At 39.0% G+C, this 21,768-nt stretch overlaps 1 protein-coding gene and 1 pseudogene across 3 annotated transcripts in view; one reads left to right on the plus strand and one right to left on the minus strand.

Annotated features, from left to right (window-relative positions):
* Positions 1–21,768, plus strand: part of FOCAD (focadhesin) — a 262,779-nt gene that overhangs the window by 97,667 nt on the left and 143,344 nt on the right. For all 3 annotated transcript variants that reach the window (XM_004706558.2, XM_045289109.1, XM_045289110.1), the window contains 4 exons: positions 3,000–3,104; positions 3,718–3,819; positions 4,325–4,455; positions 7,352–7,478. In XM_004706558.2, the coding sequence (XP_004706615.1) occupies positions 3,000–3,104; positions 3,718–3,819; positions 4,325–4,455; positions 7,352–7,478 (465 nt within the window). The remainder of the gene's footprint in view (positions 1–2,999; positions 3,105–3,717; positions 3,820–4,324; positions 4,456–7,351; positions 7,479–21,768) is intronic.
* On the minus strand, positions 8,902–9,803 carry LOC101645316 (annotated as a pseudogene).

The raw sequence follows: 21,768 nt of genomic DNA on the forward strand, positions 1-21,768 counted from the left end.
TGAAACCAGAGGGTCTTGTGACAGTGAATTGTAGGGTCCTGACTAACGTACTTTAAATTTCAGTTAAAATCTGAGCAGACGTTCTCTTTCAGCCTGGTCACTTTCTGGAGAACATGCAGTGTGGGCAGGTGTGTTCTTAAGCAACTGTCTTTGCTGCTCTTCCCCACCACCCCTGTTCCTCTGTTCAGCTGGGGATTCAATTTGGGCTATAATGGTCTCAAGAACCACATTCAGTCTAAGTTGATTTACTATAAAAACTTTCTACTTTTCTTGGTACTGGTCCGAGAAAAATTAGGACACGTATGTACTTCTATGAGACACGGCCTAGAACTGTACTCTCAGGCATAGAGTCCTTTTTTGGTCTCCAGACAATATAATTAAAACATTCATTTGAAAGTCACTTGGCACATACAGCGTTTTGTAAAATGCCACAAAATTTATTGACTGGCCCTCCTGGAACTGCGTATCTGTCAAAGTGCCTTATGGAAATCTTTTCTAGAAAGAGAAATTCATTGTGACCTCTGCAAGGCAATCTAAGATAAGCTTTTGTTTTTAATTAAAATGGGAACTAAGAAACCAATTCAAAAATGTGTCTTCATTTGCTCAAGGTGATGGAACTTCTGTTCTAATAGAACCCCGGCATTGCTTAAAACATCATACATTCTGGCTGCTTGTTGGGAGGCTGTAGTAATTGCATGCATGGCTCCATATTCTGCCATGGTATATCATGGCCAGACTCATCAACAAACTCATGTTTAACTGTCACTCTTTGGTAGGAGGTTTTAAGGTTTTTTTTCCTTCTTGCAATTGAATTAAAGTAGATGACTTCTAAGTTTAGAAAGAGCAGACATTCTATGATTAACACAGAGGAAATATAACAAGTAATAGACAGCCCATCTGTGATCGGGTACATGGAAAATAAAATTGTATGGCACCAGATCTGGTGCTATCAAATCCAGTGCCTTTCTCATAGCTTTTTCTCTAAATTATTTTGAATTGAATTTTTAAGCAACCTTCGGAATATGATTCAGAGGTCACTTCAAGTGTTCAATTCAGTGACTTAACAAAGCTGTGCAATCATCACTACAGTCAGTTCGGGACCGTTTTCACTACCTCAGAAGCCAAGCCTGCGCCCATGAGCTGTCAGTCATTTCCCATATTCCTCCAGTGTCCCAGGTTCTAGGAGGACCGAGACATGGGCCCCAACCCCAGGAAACCACGAGTTTATTTTCTGTCTCTACAGGCTTGCCTAATTTGGATTTTATATAAGTGCACTCTTACATGGTCCTTTGTGACTGGTCCCTTTCATTTGGCGTGATGATTTCAGGGCGATCTCTTGTTTCAGGGATGACATGTCAGTACATCATTCCTTTCTTTGGCCAAACAATGCCCCACTGTGTGTTGCTGAACATGAGAGTTGTTTCTACTTTTTGGCTACTGAGAAGAAAGTGCATGTAGCAAGTTTTTGTGTGGATGTTTTCATTTCTTTTGCACATATACCTAGGAGTAGAATTGCTGGGTCAAATGGTGACGCTGTTTGTAGCGATTTGAGTAAATGGCTGCATCGTGTCACATCCCCAACAACATTGTGTGAGGGTTTTGCTTTTTCAGCATCCTTGCCAACACTTGCAATGGTCTTTTTTTTTTTTTTTTTTTTACTGTAGCCATCCTAGCTATCGTTAAGAGATATCACAGTGTGGTTTTAATTTGCATTTATTTCATGGCTAATGATGTTGAGCACTTTTTCATGATTTCTTGCCCATTTGTACATCATCTGTGGTAAAACACTTATTCAGACCCTTTTGTTCGGGCTGCCTTTTTATTATTGAGTTGTTACAGTTCTCGGTGGTGTCCATTGTTTGTACTTTTTTTTAACTTGGGCTGTTTCAAAATCTAAGAACTGTTAAACAAAATAAGGCTTGGACATTTTACCATTATATTGTCTTGTACGTGCTTCATCATTTTAGTTATCCATTTAGGCCTAAGATGCATTTTTATATACGGGGTGAGTAAGGGAACCCAACTTTATTCTTTTCATGTGGTTATATAGTTATACCAGTAATAACTGTACAAAAGCCTAGTCTTTTCCCACTGAATGGTCTTGAATGCCTTGGTGAAAATCAGTTGACCGTAAATATAATGGTTTCTTCTGGACACTCAATTCTGTTTCACTGAGAATCACCTGACAGTAACTGTAGGGTTTCTTATGGACACGCAGTTCTGTTTCACTGTTTGTCTAGAAATCTATCCTTTTGCCTGTATCTCACTCTCATGATTGCTGTAGTTGTGCAGTAATTACTTAAAATTGGAAAGTGTTTGTCCTTCAACTTGTTCATTTTCAATACTGTTTGGATTCAGGGTTCCTTATCATTTCATATGAATTTTAGTATTAGATGTTGACTTTTGCAAAGAAGTCACCTGGGATTTTGAAAGTGATTATGTTGAATCTATAAATCAATCTGGATAATATTGCCATCATAACAGTAGTAGGTCTTTTGATTCATGAATTAATTGCCCTTCTCATTTTATTTTGCTAAGCACAAAGGTTGAATTGGGGATATGGAAGGCAATATTTGCTGATCCTCCCTTATAAGAAACTGGTTTTAGTCATTGACTATTTGAATTGCTTATTGAATATTACATGTTGTAGTGTTCATTTTATGGTGTATATATCTTCAGTGTTGGCAGCTCGTTGGAACTGTTATCATTTTAGGGAGAGGCAAGATACACCTTAACTAAGTCCATGTTTTCCTGAGTTTATTTCCGAGTTGCTTATGAAAAACAACATATTGGTTTTTGGAAACTGATTATATAAGAGAATATGACTAGTACTATAAAACTACTATAGTGTTTTTTTATTAGCTTTGACATTCTCTTAAGTCTTCTAATTTATACATATTTATACTGTACCTTGGAATAAAAAGAATTTCAGTTTGCTTTATAGATTGATTTCTCTTAGACCAATGCATAATTAGTAGTGTTCTTTAAATTCATTTTAGGTTCCAAATCTGATTCCAGTTTTGATGTTTAAATTAGGAAGACCTCTGGATCCTGTATTATACAATGATATCTTGTATACGTTACCTACTCTTGGTGTTCACAAGGTTAGTATAAACTTAATGCCATGAAATCAATGCTGACTCATAGTGACATCGCCCACTACCACCCCCTCCCCACCCCCAAGACTGTAACTGTTTATGGGATTAGACAGCTCAGTCTTTCTCCTGTGGAGCTGCTGGTGGTTTTGAACTGCCAACCATGCAGACCGCACTGCATAACTACTACATCACCAGGGCTTCTAAAGTTAGTGCACCAGCCATTTTAGTTGAGGAAAAATAAAGTGTGATGTGAACAAATACTTTGAATTCTGCTTGATGTTATATGGAATTTGGAGGCCTTAATTTATAGTGACCATTGCTTTCTTCGTTGAGCCACATTTATGAGGTGATAATGTGTAAAGGCAAAAGGATGTGTTACATTATACATTTAAAAATTAATTCTTTTCTATAACTTACTCTCTATGTTTTCACTTTGGCTTTTGTCTCAGATTAAACTCTTACCCCCAGGATTCCTAGCTAGCTAGTTTCTCCCAGAGATCAGAAGCAGTAAACTTCCATGTCAGTCCAGGCTTCTAGTAATGGGTTTTAAAATGCTCGTGCTCACTGCAGAGTTACCTGCCTACACCTACATGACACGAGCACTTTGCTTATTTTCTAGGTGTGCGTAGGCCAAATTCTACGAGTAATACAACTGCTTGGGACCACGCAACAACTGAGAGCTGTCACTTTGCGCTTGTTGACATCCTTGTGGGAAAAGCAGGTAATGGGAAGTAGCATTTGTGTGAGCCTCAAATATGTGACTATGTAGCACTAAGGAAAACTAGTTTTGCCGTTTTATGTGAGAACACTTTGGTTTAGCACTGTTAGTTAGCAGCATCACTGATTGTATTCCGGGGTTCATTGTCTGGGATGCAGGCAGTTGCCACTGACTGAGTTGTGGAGTGTAGGAACATAGCGATGTGAGTTCCTGTTTCTGAAACTACTCTGACCATTTGCATGAGGAAGTGACAGGAGCCTGGCTATAAATGGTTAGAGCTGCTGTAACGAGAGTGAGAATTTACCCCCTTTCTTCTTGGTATATAAAATGAACTCGACATGGAATTCCTGGCCATCTTAACTGCATTCTTCTCTGTTGCTTAGGAGAAATACATTTTAATTTGCAATGTGAGTGCAAGACTGGAGGTGAAAATGCTATGTAAAAGTAGAAAATGATTATTCATCTCAAGTGGAGAGAGTTACCTTTTTATGTGAAATTTCCATCCTAGGATCGTGTCTATCCTGAACTGCAGAGGTTCATGGCCCTGTCTGATGTGCCTTCTCTGTCAGTGGGGAAGGAGATTCAGTGGGAGAAGCTGATCGCGAAAGCAGCATCCATCAGAGATATATGTAAGCAAAGGTAAGGTGCACTTAAGTCTTGGGAATGTATAATGTGATGTATGATCTGGCTTTCTTTTCTGTTGTTGTTGCCAGTACGAAGCTAGTAGAGAGAGTCTTAAGGAATGGTTGCTGTCTCTTGGTTGACAATTGAGAGCTGGCTATCGACTGGCATAAGACGTGTGAGTGAGAGGAAACTCTTTCTACTCAGGTTGTCTGATTGTTAAAGTCTGCACCCGTGGATGTTAATTTTAAGACACAGGTATGTCTTTCCAGTTTATGTGGAGTTCTGTGTCTTGGCCTATAGAATGTTGATCTCCTTTTCTGTGTCAGGATTCAGTACGGCAGCATTTAAGCATTTAAGTCCTTGAGACTTAAGAAGCAGACTGTGTTCATCAACTTATCATATATATTTTTTTCATTTGTTATGCCTGGTTCTTAAGAAGAGTTTTAACAGGCAAAGTCATTTCATGACTCTTTAACTGGAAATAGTAGGACTTATAACAATAAGGGAAATAATTTTGAATTTTTATTCGTACTCTAAGCTTTTAGGAATACATGAAGTTATTACAAAGATAACTATTGGTCTGACATGAGGATAAGTCAAAAAGTATTGCTTCAAAGCCAGACAGATCTGGATGAAACCAAAGGTGTGTTTCTTAGCACATCTTCTGTTGAGTCTATGGACTCGTGGAGCAGGGCTTTCGTCTCTCTAGCCTTTCACTGGAGACTCCGACACCCTTCAGTTTACACCTGGCAAAGTGGCCATTTTAGCATCCTCAGGGACTCAAATTGTTCTTTTTAACTGTTATTTGAATTTTGGAAACAGCAACAACCAAAAACAAAACAAAACAAAAAAACCCCAAATCCCCAGTTTGAAGTGGCAATGGGGTACATTTTCTAACAAATTTCACATGAGCTAGCCCTTGCTACCTTCAAAGAAGGAGCAGATGCACTGTCATGATGGGGAAAGAACCAAAAAACCTTCTCAGTGTCACTTGCCTGGCTTTCTTCTCGGCAGTGTTGTTTTCAATGCTTTCAAAAGGAAACATCTTTATAAGAAGCCCCTGTTATCATTCTGTGTTGTTTGAGAAATTATCCAGAATAGCGTAAAAAAGAAGGTCACCATAACCTTCTCTACATGGACCTCTCTACCTAAAATTTACCTGGCTCAGCAGGTGCCTTGGGACACCGTGGTTTGCTTGTACCTTTTGTTTTGAAGGTGCCCTGCTGTGAGACCAGGACAAGCATCTCTTCGAGGACTTGTCTGTACCCTCCACTGCTTGCAGGGGTCTGCTGACACACTTTTGTTTGGAATAAAGCTCTGCAGGTGTGAGCCAGGACTCTACTAGGGGCAATGCTTTTTAACTTACCTATGTGAAATAGATGAATAAGTGAGCAGGAGGGGACGATAGTCAAATAATACTTATCAACCCTCTACCTTACCAAATGAGGCTATTGCATGGTGCAATGCCTAGAGTATTCCTACTTGTATCAATAATGACCGTGTGAATGATTCTTCCAGAAATTATGAAATAGATTGGTCCAAATGACTACAATATTCCTGTTTGTAGTGAAAACTTAGATTGGAGTCCATAGGAGCCGGAGCTTAGCAGGAGTCTAAGTCTATCCCTTTCCTAAGCTTTAGCCTTTAGCAACACCCAGGTCCCCTCAGGTGAAAAGTTACACCATTTGGCCCCAAATCTGAGAGTCTGGATCCTCCTGTGGTGTCACCAGGGGAAAAAACTGAGAGATGGAAGTGTTCTTTGTTGGCATTCTTAATTTGCATATGAAAAATGAGTCTCAGGAGAGGTTAGATATCAGAACAGACTGGAGTCCTGTTTATTAATCACTTATTCAATGTTCCTTTAATTATCACCTCAATATCTGTAGGATTTTTCCAGGTTATGAAAAATTATTTCTGTGTACATGGGAGTGAAGCAATAGGATCTAGTTAGGCAGTTTTGTTAATTGATACTTTGTTAATTAGATGAAATCTATGTTGAAAGGAGACAAGGTATTTGGGGAGAGACTTCAGAATTTATTTATGAAGGTAAAAGTATCCCGAGGAAAGTGTGTGTGTGTGTGTGTGTGTGTGTGTGTGTGTGTGCGCGCGCGTGTGCGCGCACGCTTCAAAAAATTTGTGGAAAAATTCCCTCACTTTTAAATTCCATCTTTCTATGAATTTTCTGAAGCCCTCTCTTATAGGAAATAGAGATGAGAGGAAGAAGGAAAATGAGGGGTGGATCCTGCACAGTGTTGGCAGGAGTTAGAAGTGAAACCCATAAGGATAGGAACTCAATAGGGCAGCCTTGTTTTCCCAGACCTTACAAGCTTTCCAACTTTGACAGCGTGTAGTCTTACCACTTCTCAGTTGCTCTTTCTTAGTGGAGAATATTTGACTTTCCCCAGGTTTTGTTGTTGTTGCATATTGTCTTCACTGTCATTATTGTGGTGGTAGGTATAACCACATAGAAGATGGTAGCTGGTAGTGTTACTAAGACCACAAACCATCCTCTCCTCCCCAGCCCCTGCTCTTAAAGTCTGCACCTGGCTGCTAAGAAAACAGTGGACAGGGATAACTCAATGGTTAATGATAACCTCAATGAGGGACGTCATTTGTTTGAGCCATTATTATTGACTTGAGGTTTTTCTCTATTCAGACCACAGGATTTGCAACTTGAAGAGTTAGAGTGTCTTTTAGAAATTGTATTTCTATATAGAAAGTTAGTAAATATAGGTAAAATGTCCATGATATGATTTTTGCAGATATTAATATCATGTTAAGATCCGAGGGTCAACATTTATTGGACATAAGGGTAAAGAAAGACAGTGGTGTTTTATCTTCAAACAAATGACCTAGGTGTAGTGATAGCTCTTTGGTTTTAATTCTCTTTGTAAACTGTTGTTTTTTATAGGCCATACCAACATGGTGCTGATATGTTGGCAGCTATATCTCAGGTGTTAAATGATTGCACTAAATCTGATCAAGCTACTCCTGCAGCTTTGGTGTTACAAGGTCTTCATGCACTCTGTCAAGCCGAGGTAAGCTATTTTTGAATCATTTTGAAGAATATGTTTAGAAGTTATAGTGCATCCCAAGATTAAAATAATTTATAGTTTGACTTTAATTCCAAGATACTGTTTTAAAGAATGAAGCAAGACCTTCCACTTTATGAGTACGCTCTTAAAGAAACCCTTGAACCACCTGATCATGCAGGCTGTTGTACAAGCTAAAGAAAATCAGATTTAATATTTTCTTATTCTTATTTTTGTTAGGCTAAAAGGGAAATTTATACTTAGAGGAGAACTCTGAAGTATATTTGCTTGTTAGATTATTGATTAGAGGACCTTAGAAAGAGATGGGTTGGGGATGTTGACATGGGCTTCTTGAAGAACTATACAGATTTGTCTTTATGATAAATTATAACAGTTGATGATGATGAACAGAATAATATAATACAAGCAACTACCATGTTGAGTTTGTACACGCTCATGGCCATAAAGACCTTTTCATGTATGTTCCTCAACGACTCTACAGTGTAGGGTTAAGATGAAGAAAGTTGACTTCTAAGAGAGCTGAGGTATTTTATTTTACTCAGGATCTTCGTACAAGAATAAACTTAGATTCTTGTGGGTCAGCACCGAGGAACGCTCTTTACTGTCAGGAACGATGTGTTCTAGAGGACAGTGCTTTCATATACTGTGCCTCGTAGTTGAAAAAGTGCTAGAACTTCATGACAGAGTACATTTACAGCACAGGCATACAACAAACAGCCAAAATTTAATACAAGTTTTAAAAAGAGAAAAGTAATTAATATTTTTTGCTCCCTAAAGGTGACTATTGTTATAAATTTTAGAGTATTTCTTTGATATTATTTTTCCCTAACAGCATTTAAATACATTTCTGCAATTAACTTTTCCATCTTAATAAAAACTAATTTAGTCTAACAATTTCTATAACACCCATCCTCAGTATTCTTCTGAAACATAGTATTCTGTATCACTTATTAACTTTTAAGAACTACTCTGAGTTTACTTTTCATATCCCATTTCTCCATCATTAGCTGTTAAGGATACAGTAGTGCTTGAGATAATGAAAAATGTTACCTGTTAGGGCAGCATAATGAGCTTTACCTTCAGGCAGTCCTAGTACAATACCTACTTCTGAGCCTACATTTCTTTCTTTCTTTTTTTATGTGTGTTTCAGATATATTTTTATTTCTTCAAATTTATTTATTTATTAGGAGTGACTGAAATAAAAAATATTGAGTCCCATCATCATCATGATCATCGTGAAAATGGCTTTAAGAGAAAACTGGTCAGATGCATATTATTGCTTCCCATTTTCAACCAGTAGGTAGTTGCCATTGGTCTAGACAGCCAACCGTCCGTCTGCCAAGAATGCTTGAGATGTGTTATATAATACAACATGCCCATTCACGGGGGAAACCCACTAGGTAATAACTTACGTGTACTTCTTGATCTCATCGTACAAGACCAGCACAAAGGCACCACCCATGCCTCCGAGCACCTTGGACCAGGCGCCCTTGAAGAACGCTTTGCTCCCTTTATCCGAGCCTTCTTCCTCCGGCAGTCCAGCGTGCTGGTGTCGGTGTCCATGATGGCAGTTCCTTTGCGCCCCAACTGCATCATCATCCGGCTGAGAACGGTGTCAAATGGGTAGGAAGTCACCCAGCCACGGCTGTGACGGACTGTGCAATCATCCAGCTGACGAAGATGTGGGTGTTCTTGGGATCCGGAAGCATTCCCTTTGCGGTGTCATAGATGCCGAAGTCGGCAGCCCGGTAGATGATCATCCCCTGCACAGACACGTGGAAGCCCTGGGACAGGCCCCTCATCCCATCAGACTTGGTGATTTTAACCAAGCAGTCACTGAGGCCTTTGAACTCCTATTCAGCACCAACTTTGCCCACATCAGCTGCTAGATGGGTACGGGCAAAATCAAGAGGGTACACAAGGCACAAAGATGTGGCCCCCGCGGCACAGCCCAATGCCAGGTTCTCTGCAAAGTAGCGCCAGAACTGGGTCCTCTTGTCCACACCACCCAGGAAGATCTGCTCGTATTTATCTTTGAAGGTAAAGCTGAGAGCCTGGGTGGGGAAGTATCGAATGACATTGGCCAGGTTACCACGCCAGAAAGACAGGACTCCCTGCTCCTTGGGGATATGAACCACGCAGTCGATGATGCCTTTGTACTGCTTATCTGCGGTGATTTGCTTGCTGGCGTGCTGCACCCACAGCAGTAGCTTGACCCGTTTGATGTGCGCTTACTGCCGTCTTGGAGATGGCTGCGGCCACTCCACCTGCCAAGAAGTCCTTGGCGAAGGACACAGTGGCATCTGTCATGTTGGAAGAGAATGAGGCGACGGGCGACCGCTCAGATGGAACAGGAACTGGCTTTGACTCGGGGGCTCTGGGCGCCTCCATTTCTTTAAATGAGAATAAAATGACACTCCATGTATGTGATGAAGTAAAAGTGCTTGGTAGGGCACTTCTATCTATGCTCTTTGTAACTCTCACCAAATGACTGGGTGGGAGCATGCAAATGAGGTACAGAGGACTCTGACTCTTAGTGATTGGTCTCTTTTTTCATTCTGCTGAGTATAAAGAAAGCCATTTCAAAAGCTGGGACAGAAAAAGCCACAACCAGCAGGTTGAACAGCCCTGAGTGAAGCATGACCAAGATCCCTGCATGGAAAAGGACCAGCTCTAGAGGTTACCATCTTTAGACAGAGCTTTGGACTTCCCAGTCTCCGTAGGAGGAAGAAAGGCTTTGAGCAGGAGGCTAGCTTGCAGAGTAAGATGCCCTTTGGCAAATTTATCAGTGCTGAAGGAACTTTGTAGCACTTGTCCCATGGGAAGAGTCCAATGGGCTGCAAAATTGAGAAACCAAAGACCTGAAAGAGATGTGCCTTGTCAACTAAGAAGAGAAATTGGGGACAAAAAAACTGTCCTGCATCTTTAATATTTTTAGATCCTGACCTATAACCTGTTAACTTCTTTAATAAACCCAGTCATCTCGAATATGGGCGGGGAATTCTGTGTGGCCATTGTCGCAGATGATCAAACTCAGCAGACAAGTAGAGTGCCTTTGGAGGGATTGCTAGTATCAGAATCGAATGGAGGATGAAAGCATGTCAGGCCCCTGTCTCATAGGAATTCTCTTTGGGTGAATTTGGACTGTCTTCTTCCTCCTTGTGTAGCCAGAGGAGGTGCCAAGTGGCCCCCACACTACTTCTTCATGGGTAAGAGAGGTAGAATAAGGTCTTCTGACAATTAAAATTTTCCCTGAAAAATGATTATGTAACTGAATATCTTCAGTACTATCAAGGAGGTTCTGAATAGTCCTCACTGTTCTTCTAAAGATCAAATGATCTTTTGTTGCTCTTAAAGGGTGTTCTCTCCTTTCGCTGACTAGCTATTGCTACTTGTCTGTCTAGAACTTAAAGGTGACCGTTTGGGACTGTTGAATACTTAGTCCCAACTCTATCTCCCCATTCAAGCCACTACCCACAGAAATCATGCTGTCACTATTCTACTGTACTACCGTGATTCTCACATTCCTTTGTTCTAGCCTTTCTCACCTATTCCTCTTCCTCTTTCAAGCTTATAAAATCCACATCCCATATAGTACTATTTAATCAAAATTCACTTTAAAAAGTTTTAGCTGAAGTATTACAAATGAAACAAGAATTCAATACATTATTATTCCAATAACAGCTGCTCAGAAACTCAATGCCCTCTAACTGATTCCTACTCATAGCAACCTTATATGAATTGGAATGGACTTCATGCCAGCAAGTGAGGTAGCTGCTAGCCTCCTTAAAGCCTGTTTTGTACCCAGCTGAATGTCAATAAATACTAAAGCCGTACTAACAATCCCTCTATATGGACCCTAGGAGACAGGATACAACTGCCCCTGTGAGTTTCCCAGAAAGTCTCCTCTTTCTCCTGTGATGCGCTTGTGGCTTCAAACTGCCCACCTGATGGTTAGCAGCCCAGTGCCTAGAGCTATGCCACCAGAGCTCTTGTTAAACCTCTCTACCAAAGAGACCATTCTGACTCCTAGTGACCCGACAGAGTAAGGTAGAACTGCCCTTGTGGGTTTCCAAGACTAACTCTTTACAGGTGTAGTACATTTTCCTATCACACAGTTTATCATAAAGTATTACTAGAATAATATTTTATTGTATTTCATATAATCCATGCTTATTTCCTTATTCTATCCTCTTCATTTGTCTTTTTTATTTTAGAGGATAAGGCTGCTATTTAATTGATTCTTACTGGAGGGGAATCTGTTATTTATAGTGGTTTCTTTATAGATATTCAAATGTCTCCGGTTGTTGAATGTATTGAAACTGATTGCACCACTGTTAACATTAGTAATGAAAATGTTCTTTTTAATGTTTAGTAATGAATAGCTTTATGTTCATCTAAGTAAGTAGAAATAATCTATTCCCACTTGATGAATCGTGATGTTAGTAATATATCTTTTGGTTTTTTTATAAGGCCTTCTAAACTGTATGTGTGTGTGTTTTATTTGCAAATCTACTTCATTATGCCCTGGAATGTGTATTAAAGTTGTAAAATATACTTAATTCTGTGGATTTTTAGCAAGCCACATTTACTAATTTGGGACAGGCCTTTTTTTTTTTTCCACCAGCATGCTGTCCACAGAAGCCAGCATGCATTCTGTGAGGCTATTTATTTTGTGTTCTAATTTATATCATTTGTGAATCATTGATGGCAACCAAGAGTTTCAAGAATGAAAAGATTCAGCAGTTATAAATCCATTTCCCTGCAGCTTTTGGTCGTGATTTATCTATCCATTGCTCTTTAGATCTTTGACAATCAAATATAATTAGGAATACAGAGAGAATCCCTTAAACAACGGAATAAAATCATCAATAAAGATTAGAGAATAAGTTGAATCACACTACCTTTAAGGCCTTGTCTCAGTTGGAAAATCATTCAAAATTGAATTTGCCAAGGCTTTACCTTGCTTGCCTTCATATAATAACTTGAGGTCTTTTTCTTAAGATTGACAGTGGACTCCAGTTCTTGATAGGGTCAGATCAAGCGTACAGTGCCTGCTCCTTAATCACTCATTTATCCTCATTACCAGTGAGATAGTAAGACTCTTTCTATCTAAATGCCACGTCTGTCATGGTGAAGATTGTGTTTTCAGTGTGGGTTTCTATGGTGCGCTTTGCTAAATAAAAGAGACTTCTGGGAATTGTGGCTGGACACAAAGGTGAGGATGTTTGCCATTGAATTTTTTTTTTGTAATTTTAGATTCACCAGCAGTTGAAAGAAGCATACAGAGAGACCCTATGTAACTTTTTCCCAGTTTATTCCTTGGTAACATCTTGCAAAGCTGTAGTATTACATTTTAACCAAGATATCAATACAGTCAGGATACAGAACTTCTTCATCACCACAAAAACTCTGCATATTGGTCTTCCGTCCTTTAGCCTCTCATGAACCATTCCTCTTTTCTTCATTTATATGAATCTTGCTGTTTCAAGAGTAGTATGTCTATGAAACCATACATTATGTAACCTTACATAGGATTAGTTTTCTTTTAGTCATAACAAAATAAGTATGTTGAGTTGTGATTTCCCAGATTTCTTTTAAGGACTGAATTGCTTTTTTAACAATAGCAACTAAAATTTCTTGGGCGTAGCTAATGTGAGTTTGCACATTGTGATATGCAGATTATTAGATTAGCCTTTTTTGGGAAAGTTTTTCTGTGAACATGATGTTTAAACTCTTTTCTGATCCCACTTCTTTAATGATTTATAAACACTATAAGATATTATATTATTTAGGCTCTGTCTAAAGATATTAATGAAAAAAAGGTTTTGAGCTGATCTAGATTAGATATTCGTGTTTCTACTGATGATATTTTATAGTAAAGATGTGTTAATGCAATTTTATCTAATTTGTAAATATATTAGCTTTTTATCGTATCAAATTGACTTTGGATAATGAAAAAAATAGTATATCCCTTTTATCAACCTTTCTTAAAGGATTTGCCCTTTTCTATATCCCTTTCCATTATATTTTCTTTATAAACACACCTCCCACCTCACACACACATATTTTAAAAGGTTGTCATCTTTATTTACTTTGTATTTTGTTATCTTTAATAATACAGAAAATGTATTTTACAAAACAGATAAACATTTTTTGTATGTTGCTACATGTTTTTTTGGTTTCCTTACTTTCCCTTTAGTGAATTTATGTAATCAAATAGTAAAATTTTAACAGAATTTTGAAGTTGCAGCTCTCATTTTTCTTTATAAATCAATATTCTAAGAAATAATTATATATGTGAAACTGTTTCTTTTGGATTATTTTAGTCTTAAGTGTTTTGGAATTTTAGAGATGTTTTTATGATCTTTGTAAGTATCTGTTTGTTGGTCAGGTCCCATCTGAGCATAAAAGATGGAGAAATGCATATCCAATTATAAAGTATAGTAATTTAGCCTTTATTCCTAGTAATATTTTTCACTAGTAAGAGTAGTTCAAACGTGTTATTTCCATTTTCCAGGGATACACTTATTGTCGTTAAAATTAGTCCTACTTGTTACCAGGAACCTACAATTCTTTATGTCCAAAGATTGCAAAATGTCATAAAACGCCGAAGTGTAAATTGAATGTTCTTCCCTGAAAGTGACGTTGCCCCATAGAGATTGAGATTTGGGGCTTTGAAATTTTTTGAAAGAAAGAGAGGGATGATAATTTTTTTGATTAGCTTTGCTTTAAGTCATTGTGGACTATTATTAATGACTACCTTTATTTATTTATTTCATTATTAAGGGGGTTTATTAGGGGACTTAACATCGTACCACAAGTCAGGATCATAAAGTAATAAGGATACAATCGTTGGTCCACAGCAACACCTCCCTTCAGTCAGTAGCCCAGATTCAGCCCTTCAGCCACTTGATCCCTTGGCCTCTACCTCTGTGGGCCAGGAAGCCAGCCCACTGCCCGGTCTCATGGGACTGCTTTTATTTTTATCATCGGTATTTTTGAAAGATGTTTTTAAATTCAGCTTTAAACCCATAATTCTGCTTACTTTTTATCTTATTGAACAGATTTTTCCATAGAAGTTTTTAAAAAAATAACTTTAGAAGTATATGGGCTTATGATTGTAATTGTAAGTATAAAAGAGATCCTGTTATCTTATAATCTCCTAAAAGTTCTTGCCTGTTCCACAAGATGTTCAAGAAGGGCTGGCAGTCTTTCAGAGTTGCTTTGCCAAGTCATCATGTACTCATTTCTCTTGTGAACAGAGGTGGCGGGCCGGGCAAGAGGAAACAGTTCACTTTCCCCCTCCAAGCCTGTCTACTGCAATAACAAAAAATCAAGCAGAGATGGAACACAGAAAAGTGTTAACTTTAACATAAATTTGTAAGAAATGGTAAACCTGAGCAAGATTTTCTGGAAATAAAGATTTATACGACATTTTTGACCTTCTAGAACAGGGGTAGGGAACCTTTTGTTGTTAGATGCCATGGAATCACGTCCCCTTGTGTGACAGAACACACTGAGTAGTCCTGTGGGAGCCTCACCATTGTCATGCTAAAGTCCATTGTTGTAGCTTCAGTGCCTGTCCATCTCATTGAGACTCTTCCTCCTTTTTCTTGACCCTCTTCTTCACCAAGCATGATGTCCTTGGACTGGTCATTTCTAATAGCATGTCTAAAGAACAGGAGAGGAAGCCTCAGCCCCCTAACTTCTAAGTAGCATTCTTGAGATGTTGTTTTCCTAGACTGATTAGTTTGTTCGTTTGTCAGTCCACAGTACTTTCAGTATTTGTCACCAGCACCGTAATTTCAATGCCTCAATTCTTTTGCAACCTCTCTTATTTACTGTTTAGCTTTCAAATGTGTACGAGGCCACTGTAAACACCATGATTGTGTCAGGTGCACGTTAGTCCTTAAAGCAACGTCTTTGCTCTGTAAAATTCTAGAGAGGTCATTTGAAGTTCCTCATAGGATTTCTTGACTGCTGCTTCCATGACACGGATGTGGATCTAAGCAAAATGAAATCCTTTATAACTTTAATCTTTTCTCCCTTTATAGTTCTGCTTTTTGTTCAGTTATGAGGATTTTGGTTTTCTTTACTTTGACTTATAATCACTGAAGACAGTAGCCCTTAATCTTCTCCAGTAAGTCATCTTCTCTTTCAGCAAGTCAGCTTCTTTCCTGCACATCGCCATGTGTTAATGAGCCTTCCTCCAATTCCAATACTGCATTCTTCTTCAGCTAGTCTATGTTTGCAGATTATTCACTCAACATGCAGATAGTATGAGTCTCCTGAAAGACTGTAACACCAGTGGATGCCTTTCCTGATTTTAAACCATATAGAATTCCTTTAGGAGCCCTGGTGGCATAGTGGGTTATGCTTTAGACTGCTAACTTCAAAGTCAGAAGTTTAAAACCACCAGCTGCTCTTTGGGAGAAAGGTGAGACTTTCTATTTCCTTAAAGATTTACAGTCTTGGATTCAACAGGAGCAGTTCTGCCTTGTCCTATAAGGATTGCTATTAGTTGGAATTGATTTGAACATTCCATATAAATGGAATCATAGTTTATGGTCTTTTGGACTGAATTATTTTACTTAGCATAGGAGGGGGGAGCGGGGAGGGAGGGGAAAAATGAGGACCTAATGCCGGGGGTTTAAGTGGAGAGACAATGTTTTGAGAATGATGTACAAATGCGCTTTACACAATTGATGTGTGTATGGATTGCGATAACAGTTGTATGAGCCCCAAATAAAAGGTTTTAAAAAAAAAAACATCTTGTAAATCTGGTGCAAGTTTCCAGAGCAGATCTGTTTTTGACTCAGTAGTTCACCCATTCATGGTGTCTCCAGGTACAGCAGCACTTACCCCGCTTCCTAGGCTTCCTTCTTCCATTCGTCCTCCTTTCCCCCTTTCGGACTTTGTCATGTGGTAAATGCTGCTCTTTTGATCTCCAGTGGTTGATTCTTCTAAGGTCTGCACAACACACTAGTATGATTATTCCCTTATTGATCTCGGGTTTGGCTGAAAATTGAGCCCTGGAGTGAGTTCATTTCTAGACTTGAAGGGTGAGTAAGGGCCACATGCTCTCTCTGAACAATGAATGATGTGATCTTATTGTTATTTTGAGTTTTTATTCTACATTCTTTGCCCTTTATATCCAGGACCTTCTAATATCCTTTTCAGAGCAGTTGGTAGTAGCAGCCAGCCACCATCTAATTCTTCAGGGTCATGGACATCTGATGTTCACGCAGCCCATTAGTCCATTGTGCTGACCGTTTCCATGCATCTTCGATCTTCTTTCTTCCGGATATAAAGAGACCAGTAGTTGCTCTTTATGGGACCACTTAGGAGCTGTTCAGACCTCAGTCACTGCTCACAAAGGAGGAGGTCGAGCATCATTTTTGTGGACTTCGTGACAGCAATTCAGCCAAGTGTCCACCAAGATTACAGTCTGGAGCCCCCAGGCGCAGCAACTCAAGATTAATCTATATTGTAGTACCTATCGATACTTTGTTCCTTTTTCATGACTAAAAACACATTCCACTGTATGGATTTACACATTATGTTTATTCATTCATAATTGTCAGTTGCTCTATATTTGGGTTCCAGTTTGTTTTGTTTTTTAAGTGCTGCTGTGAACATTTGTGTTCATGTTTTTAAGCGGACAGGTTATTTCGGTTTCCTTCATTGTGTATTTAAGAGTGGAATTGTAGAGTCATATGGTAACTGTAAGTTTAACTATTTGAAGAACTGCCAGACTATTTTCACAAGTGGCTACGCTGTTACCAATTCCCATCCACATACACAGGGCTTCAAAAAGCTCACGGAAAAATTCCATTTTCTTTTAATAGATCTTCTCAAATAACGTAAATACTCCTAGATAGGCATTACCACTGAACGATACTGTTACTTTAATTCTTATTTAAAAATAAAGTGTAAATAATGTTCACGGTCATTTAAGAATAAGAATATAATAACATACCGTCCGCCTTGTTGGAGGGTTACCAGGAAAGAGGAAAGCGGAGCTGCCTTCGGTAATTGTTTCTCTCCGACTTTCGGGCAGTGTTTTGCCATTCCAAAGTGTTCCATCACTTACGTGTGGTTGATTGCCAGCTCTGGTCTTAATGGGTGCTGTCTTTGACTAGTGATCATTAATAGCCCTGAATAATTTAAAACTCATAGCAAGGATGCTTATCCTTAAATAAAAACCACTAACATGTATATCAAGATTTAAAAAACATGACCTTTTGTTTGATTACCATAGATTCATATTTTAAATTAATAGCCACTACTAATTAAAAGTGAAAATACACGTTTCTCTCTTTTTGTGAGAGCTAAACACCTGGCCTGCTTCCCAACATGGCAGTGGCCACTTGGCGCTAAGTAGCAGTGAGGAGTTTCCTGTAGATAAGAGTACACTCTTGAATTTCCTACAGTTCTTAGACTTACAGATTTATACCAGCTGTGTTCTTTGAGTTTATGTCTATTATTTTAGTTTTACAAATAACTTCATATACCGTATATACTCGAGTATAAGCTGATCTGAATATCAGCCAAGGCACCTGATTTTACCACAAAAAGTGCATTAAAAATGTGCTGAAAAACTCAGCTTATACATGAGTATATATGGTAAGTGAATTTTGTAACATTATTCTCCTTCATTTTTCCAAGTCCCATGTGAAATAAGTGGTAGTATTTCCTGCTTTAAAGGCTAAGAAAATGACAGAGATAGTATAATGAGTTGCCTAACCTTCTTACTGTACTAGCTGGTCTTAGACACAGGTTCGAAACATCGTAAGAGCAGAACCTAAACAGAGGAGCCCTGGTGCCCTAGTAGTTATGCTTTGGGCTGCTCACTGCCAGGTAAGCAGTTTGAAACCACCAGCCACTTCCCTTGGGAGAAAGCCAGGGTTTTCAACTCAGGTAAGGAGTTACATACAGTCTCAGAACCTCACTGGGGCAGGTTTACCCTGTGCTGTAGGTCACCAGCAGTCAGAATTGACTCGGTGACAGTGAGACTAAGACAGAGTATTTTGCAATCTGAAAGATCCCAGTACTTCAATTTACCATGAAAGTTTTAATATCCTGATACCTAGCCCATACCACACTTTATGCCAATTGGTAACCAACTGCGGTGATTTCAGCATATAACAACATTTTGGAACTATCGAATTAAAAGGTTTAACAAGCATAACACCAAATCATTAACCATAAATGAAAGAAAAAAAGAGTCAATGAACCTGGACTTAATCGAAATGAAAAACTTTCACTTACCCAAAGTCACCATTAGGGAAATAAAAATGCCACTGACTGGGAGAAATAATTCACAGCAACCCATATTGCTGACGAAGGCCTCTTACCCAGATTACATAGAACTTCTAGAAACCAATAGTAAGAGGATAACCCAATTGAAAATTGGTAAAGGACTTGGATGGGAACTTCATAAAAGGAGATACATACGATTAGTAAGTAACAACAACACTTGCAAAGAAAGGCCAAAGTGGTTAGTTACTGGGGACATGTGCCCAGCACCAGAATCACTAAAATTAAAAATACTAGTGCATCAGATATTGAGGATGTGCAAATTTGGGAGTATTTGGACATCGTGGTCTAACCACTGTTGAAGACCATTTGATAGCATCTCTACTTTGTGATCTGGCAATTTCACCACCATATTTTTCAAAACGAATGAAACATGTCCACAAAAATACTCGATCCCAAGTATTAATTGTAGCTTTATTAATGTTAGCAAAAGTGGGGAACAATCCAAATGCCCATCAGCTGGCCACTGTGTAATCCAATTGTGGTCTAGTCATGTAATAAAGCATTATTCAACAGAGAAAGGAACAAAAGTATGGATGAATCTCAAAACCGTGGCATGAAAGCAGCCAGATGCCAAAGCATCAATTTTAATGAAATTCAAGAAAAGGCAAAACTAATTCTGACAGAAATCAGAACAGGTTAGGAGTTGGGGTGGTGGTGGGAAAGGAAATGCAAGGAAGGCAGTGGTCTGTCTCTTCAGCTCGAGACGGGAGTCATATGTGCTTAGTGAGCCCTTGAACTGCTGCTCAACCTAATTGATACACCTTAGTGTGAGACAAAGGACAACCAAGCAGAATATAAAGTATTTGGAAATATCTCATTGAGAGTATTTGAAAAAGTGATTGCATATTGAAACGATATTTTGAATACACTGAGTTAAATCAAATCTTAATAAAATGAATTTCACCCATATCTGTTTTTAATGTAACTACAAGAAAGTTTGAATTTCGTATGTAGCTCAGATGCTATGTCCACGGACAATACTGGTCATGGTTACACGGCTATATAAATCTGTCAAAACGCATGAAGCTGTATATGCAGGAGCCACATTTTTTCCTCTAGGTTATTTTATTCAAACCAAACCATAAAAGCTACATCTTTCCATGTCAATGATAGCGTTTGGCATTTATAGATTAAATTTCCCAATAACCTTGTATGATAAGTGATATTTACTGATGAGTCTTGAAAGCCTAAGTTGGCATGGGAGTATGTGATGGCAGAGAGATTTGAACGCTCTTCTACGTCAGCTCCTAACTCCCATGCCTTTCCCACTCTCTCATGTTGCCTTAGCAATCATTCTCAGCCTGTGCGCTGGGCAGCTGGTAATAAGTCAGAATCTTTCTGAAAGGTAGTTCAGGAACCAGATAAGAATCCAGAAGCACCGGTGAGGGGTGCTTCCAGGAGGCAGTGTTACACAGTTTATAGTGTGTGCAGAAATGAGAACCCCTGCATTCCCTCACCGTGCTCTCTCTTAAGTCTTGAGATGGGGATGTGAGGCGGTGCTGACCCTCTGTTTTCTGAATCAGCTGTGAATCTGTAGCAGCAAAAATTAATAAGCGTTGCAGGATCAGGGAGAAAAAGCTCTTTCATCTTGCGCAGCTCCAAGAGGGTGTGATGTTTTCAAAGCGGGGTATTGTACAATTGAGCAATAGATAAGGAGGGGTGGGGCCTTTCCTGGGGCTTCTTGACCGCTGGAAGAGTTCACTCCGGGCCGTTTGTCACAGCCGTGATTTCCCCGGAAATACCCTGTGCCAAGGTTATGGTTTGGCCGTTTTAGCCTCTTTTATTTATTTATGTTCTGAAATCAAGGGGGGAAGGTAGTTGTCCCTGCCCTCTCTCAATCCTTTGTCTAGGGGCTCCTTCAGAGCACCATGGGGTGGGAGTGATTTTCAATGGAGCTCAGCAGGTTTAGAAGGTTTGAGGGAGTTTGTGTGGTGTAGAAATGGCCAATAGAAATCCCGTGTTTCATTTAAGCAATTTTTTTAGCGTGATAAATAAAATATGGAAATGCGACCCATTGTCCCATGGCAGGTTTTCCCAGCTGTGTACAGTAAGGATTCTGTCACCGACCATGAATTCACTACTTATTACACTTTGTTATTCCTGTGTTTTGTTTGTGGGGACTTTTAAAGCTGATGGCACGTCTGCCCTTGCAGTGGAGTTGATGAAGTTTGGTTTGCTCTGTGTGAAGAGAAAGACCTTGCTGGTCTTTCTGAAGTGAGCTCGAGGTCATTGTAGCTGGGCATGTTCCGGGTGCCTGTGGTTCTTCCTGGGCATGAAAACGCTTTTTGTACATTTGTTGAGTCTATTTCCATGCTGAGCTTTTTAGAGACGATACAATACCTCTTTGCAGTTGAAAGTTGTAGTTTGGCCTTATTTTTAACTTTAAAAGGACAGCAGGAACTTGTCTTTTATTAAACATTGGTGGATATTATAAGATCTACTTTGTCACCTGGCAAGTAGATTTTTATCTGTGAGTTTTCATTTTCAAAATAAAAATCTGTCGTATGTTTATGTAACGGAGTAGTAGTCAGTACCCATAGGCGTGTGCAAAAGGTGTGGGATATAAAAATACTGACCTTTTCCCCTTTAAATAGGAAAGAATTTAGCATCCCACTACTCTTTAATTAGTTGGTTTTCTTTTAAAGAAGAGATCATTTGGAATCCTGTGAAGTTGAGTGCTATATCAAACTGACGACATGATATTTTAAATTTGAAGTTTTCAAAATAGTATCACCCTCCCACACACACACAAACCCATCTTTTACTCCCCTTTCCTCTGCTCTCTTTTTCAGCTTTCTCAGATTTCTAAAAGACATTTCAGACACTTTACTTTCAAATTTTCCAATTTCAGCTCTTTGAAGTTAAAACACTGAGGAATTCCCTTGACACTGTCTTCAAATCCAGATTTTTTTTGTTTGTTTTATTTTGTGTTTAAAGAATTTTAGTCTGA

The sequence above is a fragment of the Echinops telfairi genome, unplaced genomic scaffold (assembly GCF_000313985.2).
Source record: "Echinops telfairi isolate 266 unplaced genomic scaffold, ASM31398v2 ScPeMD7_25;HRSCAF=90, whole genome shotgun sequence".
Taxonomy (NCBI): domain Eukaryota; kingdom Metazoa; phylum Chordata; class Mammalia; order Afrosoricida; family Tenrecidae; genus Echinops; species Echinops telfairi.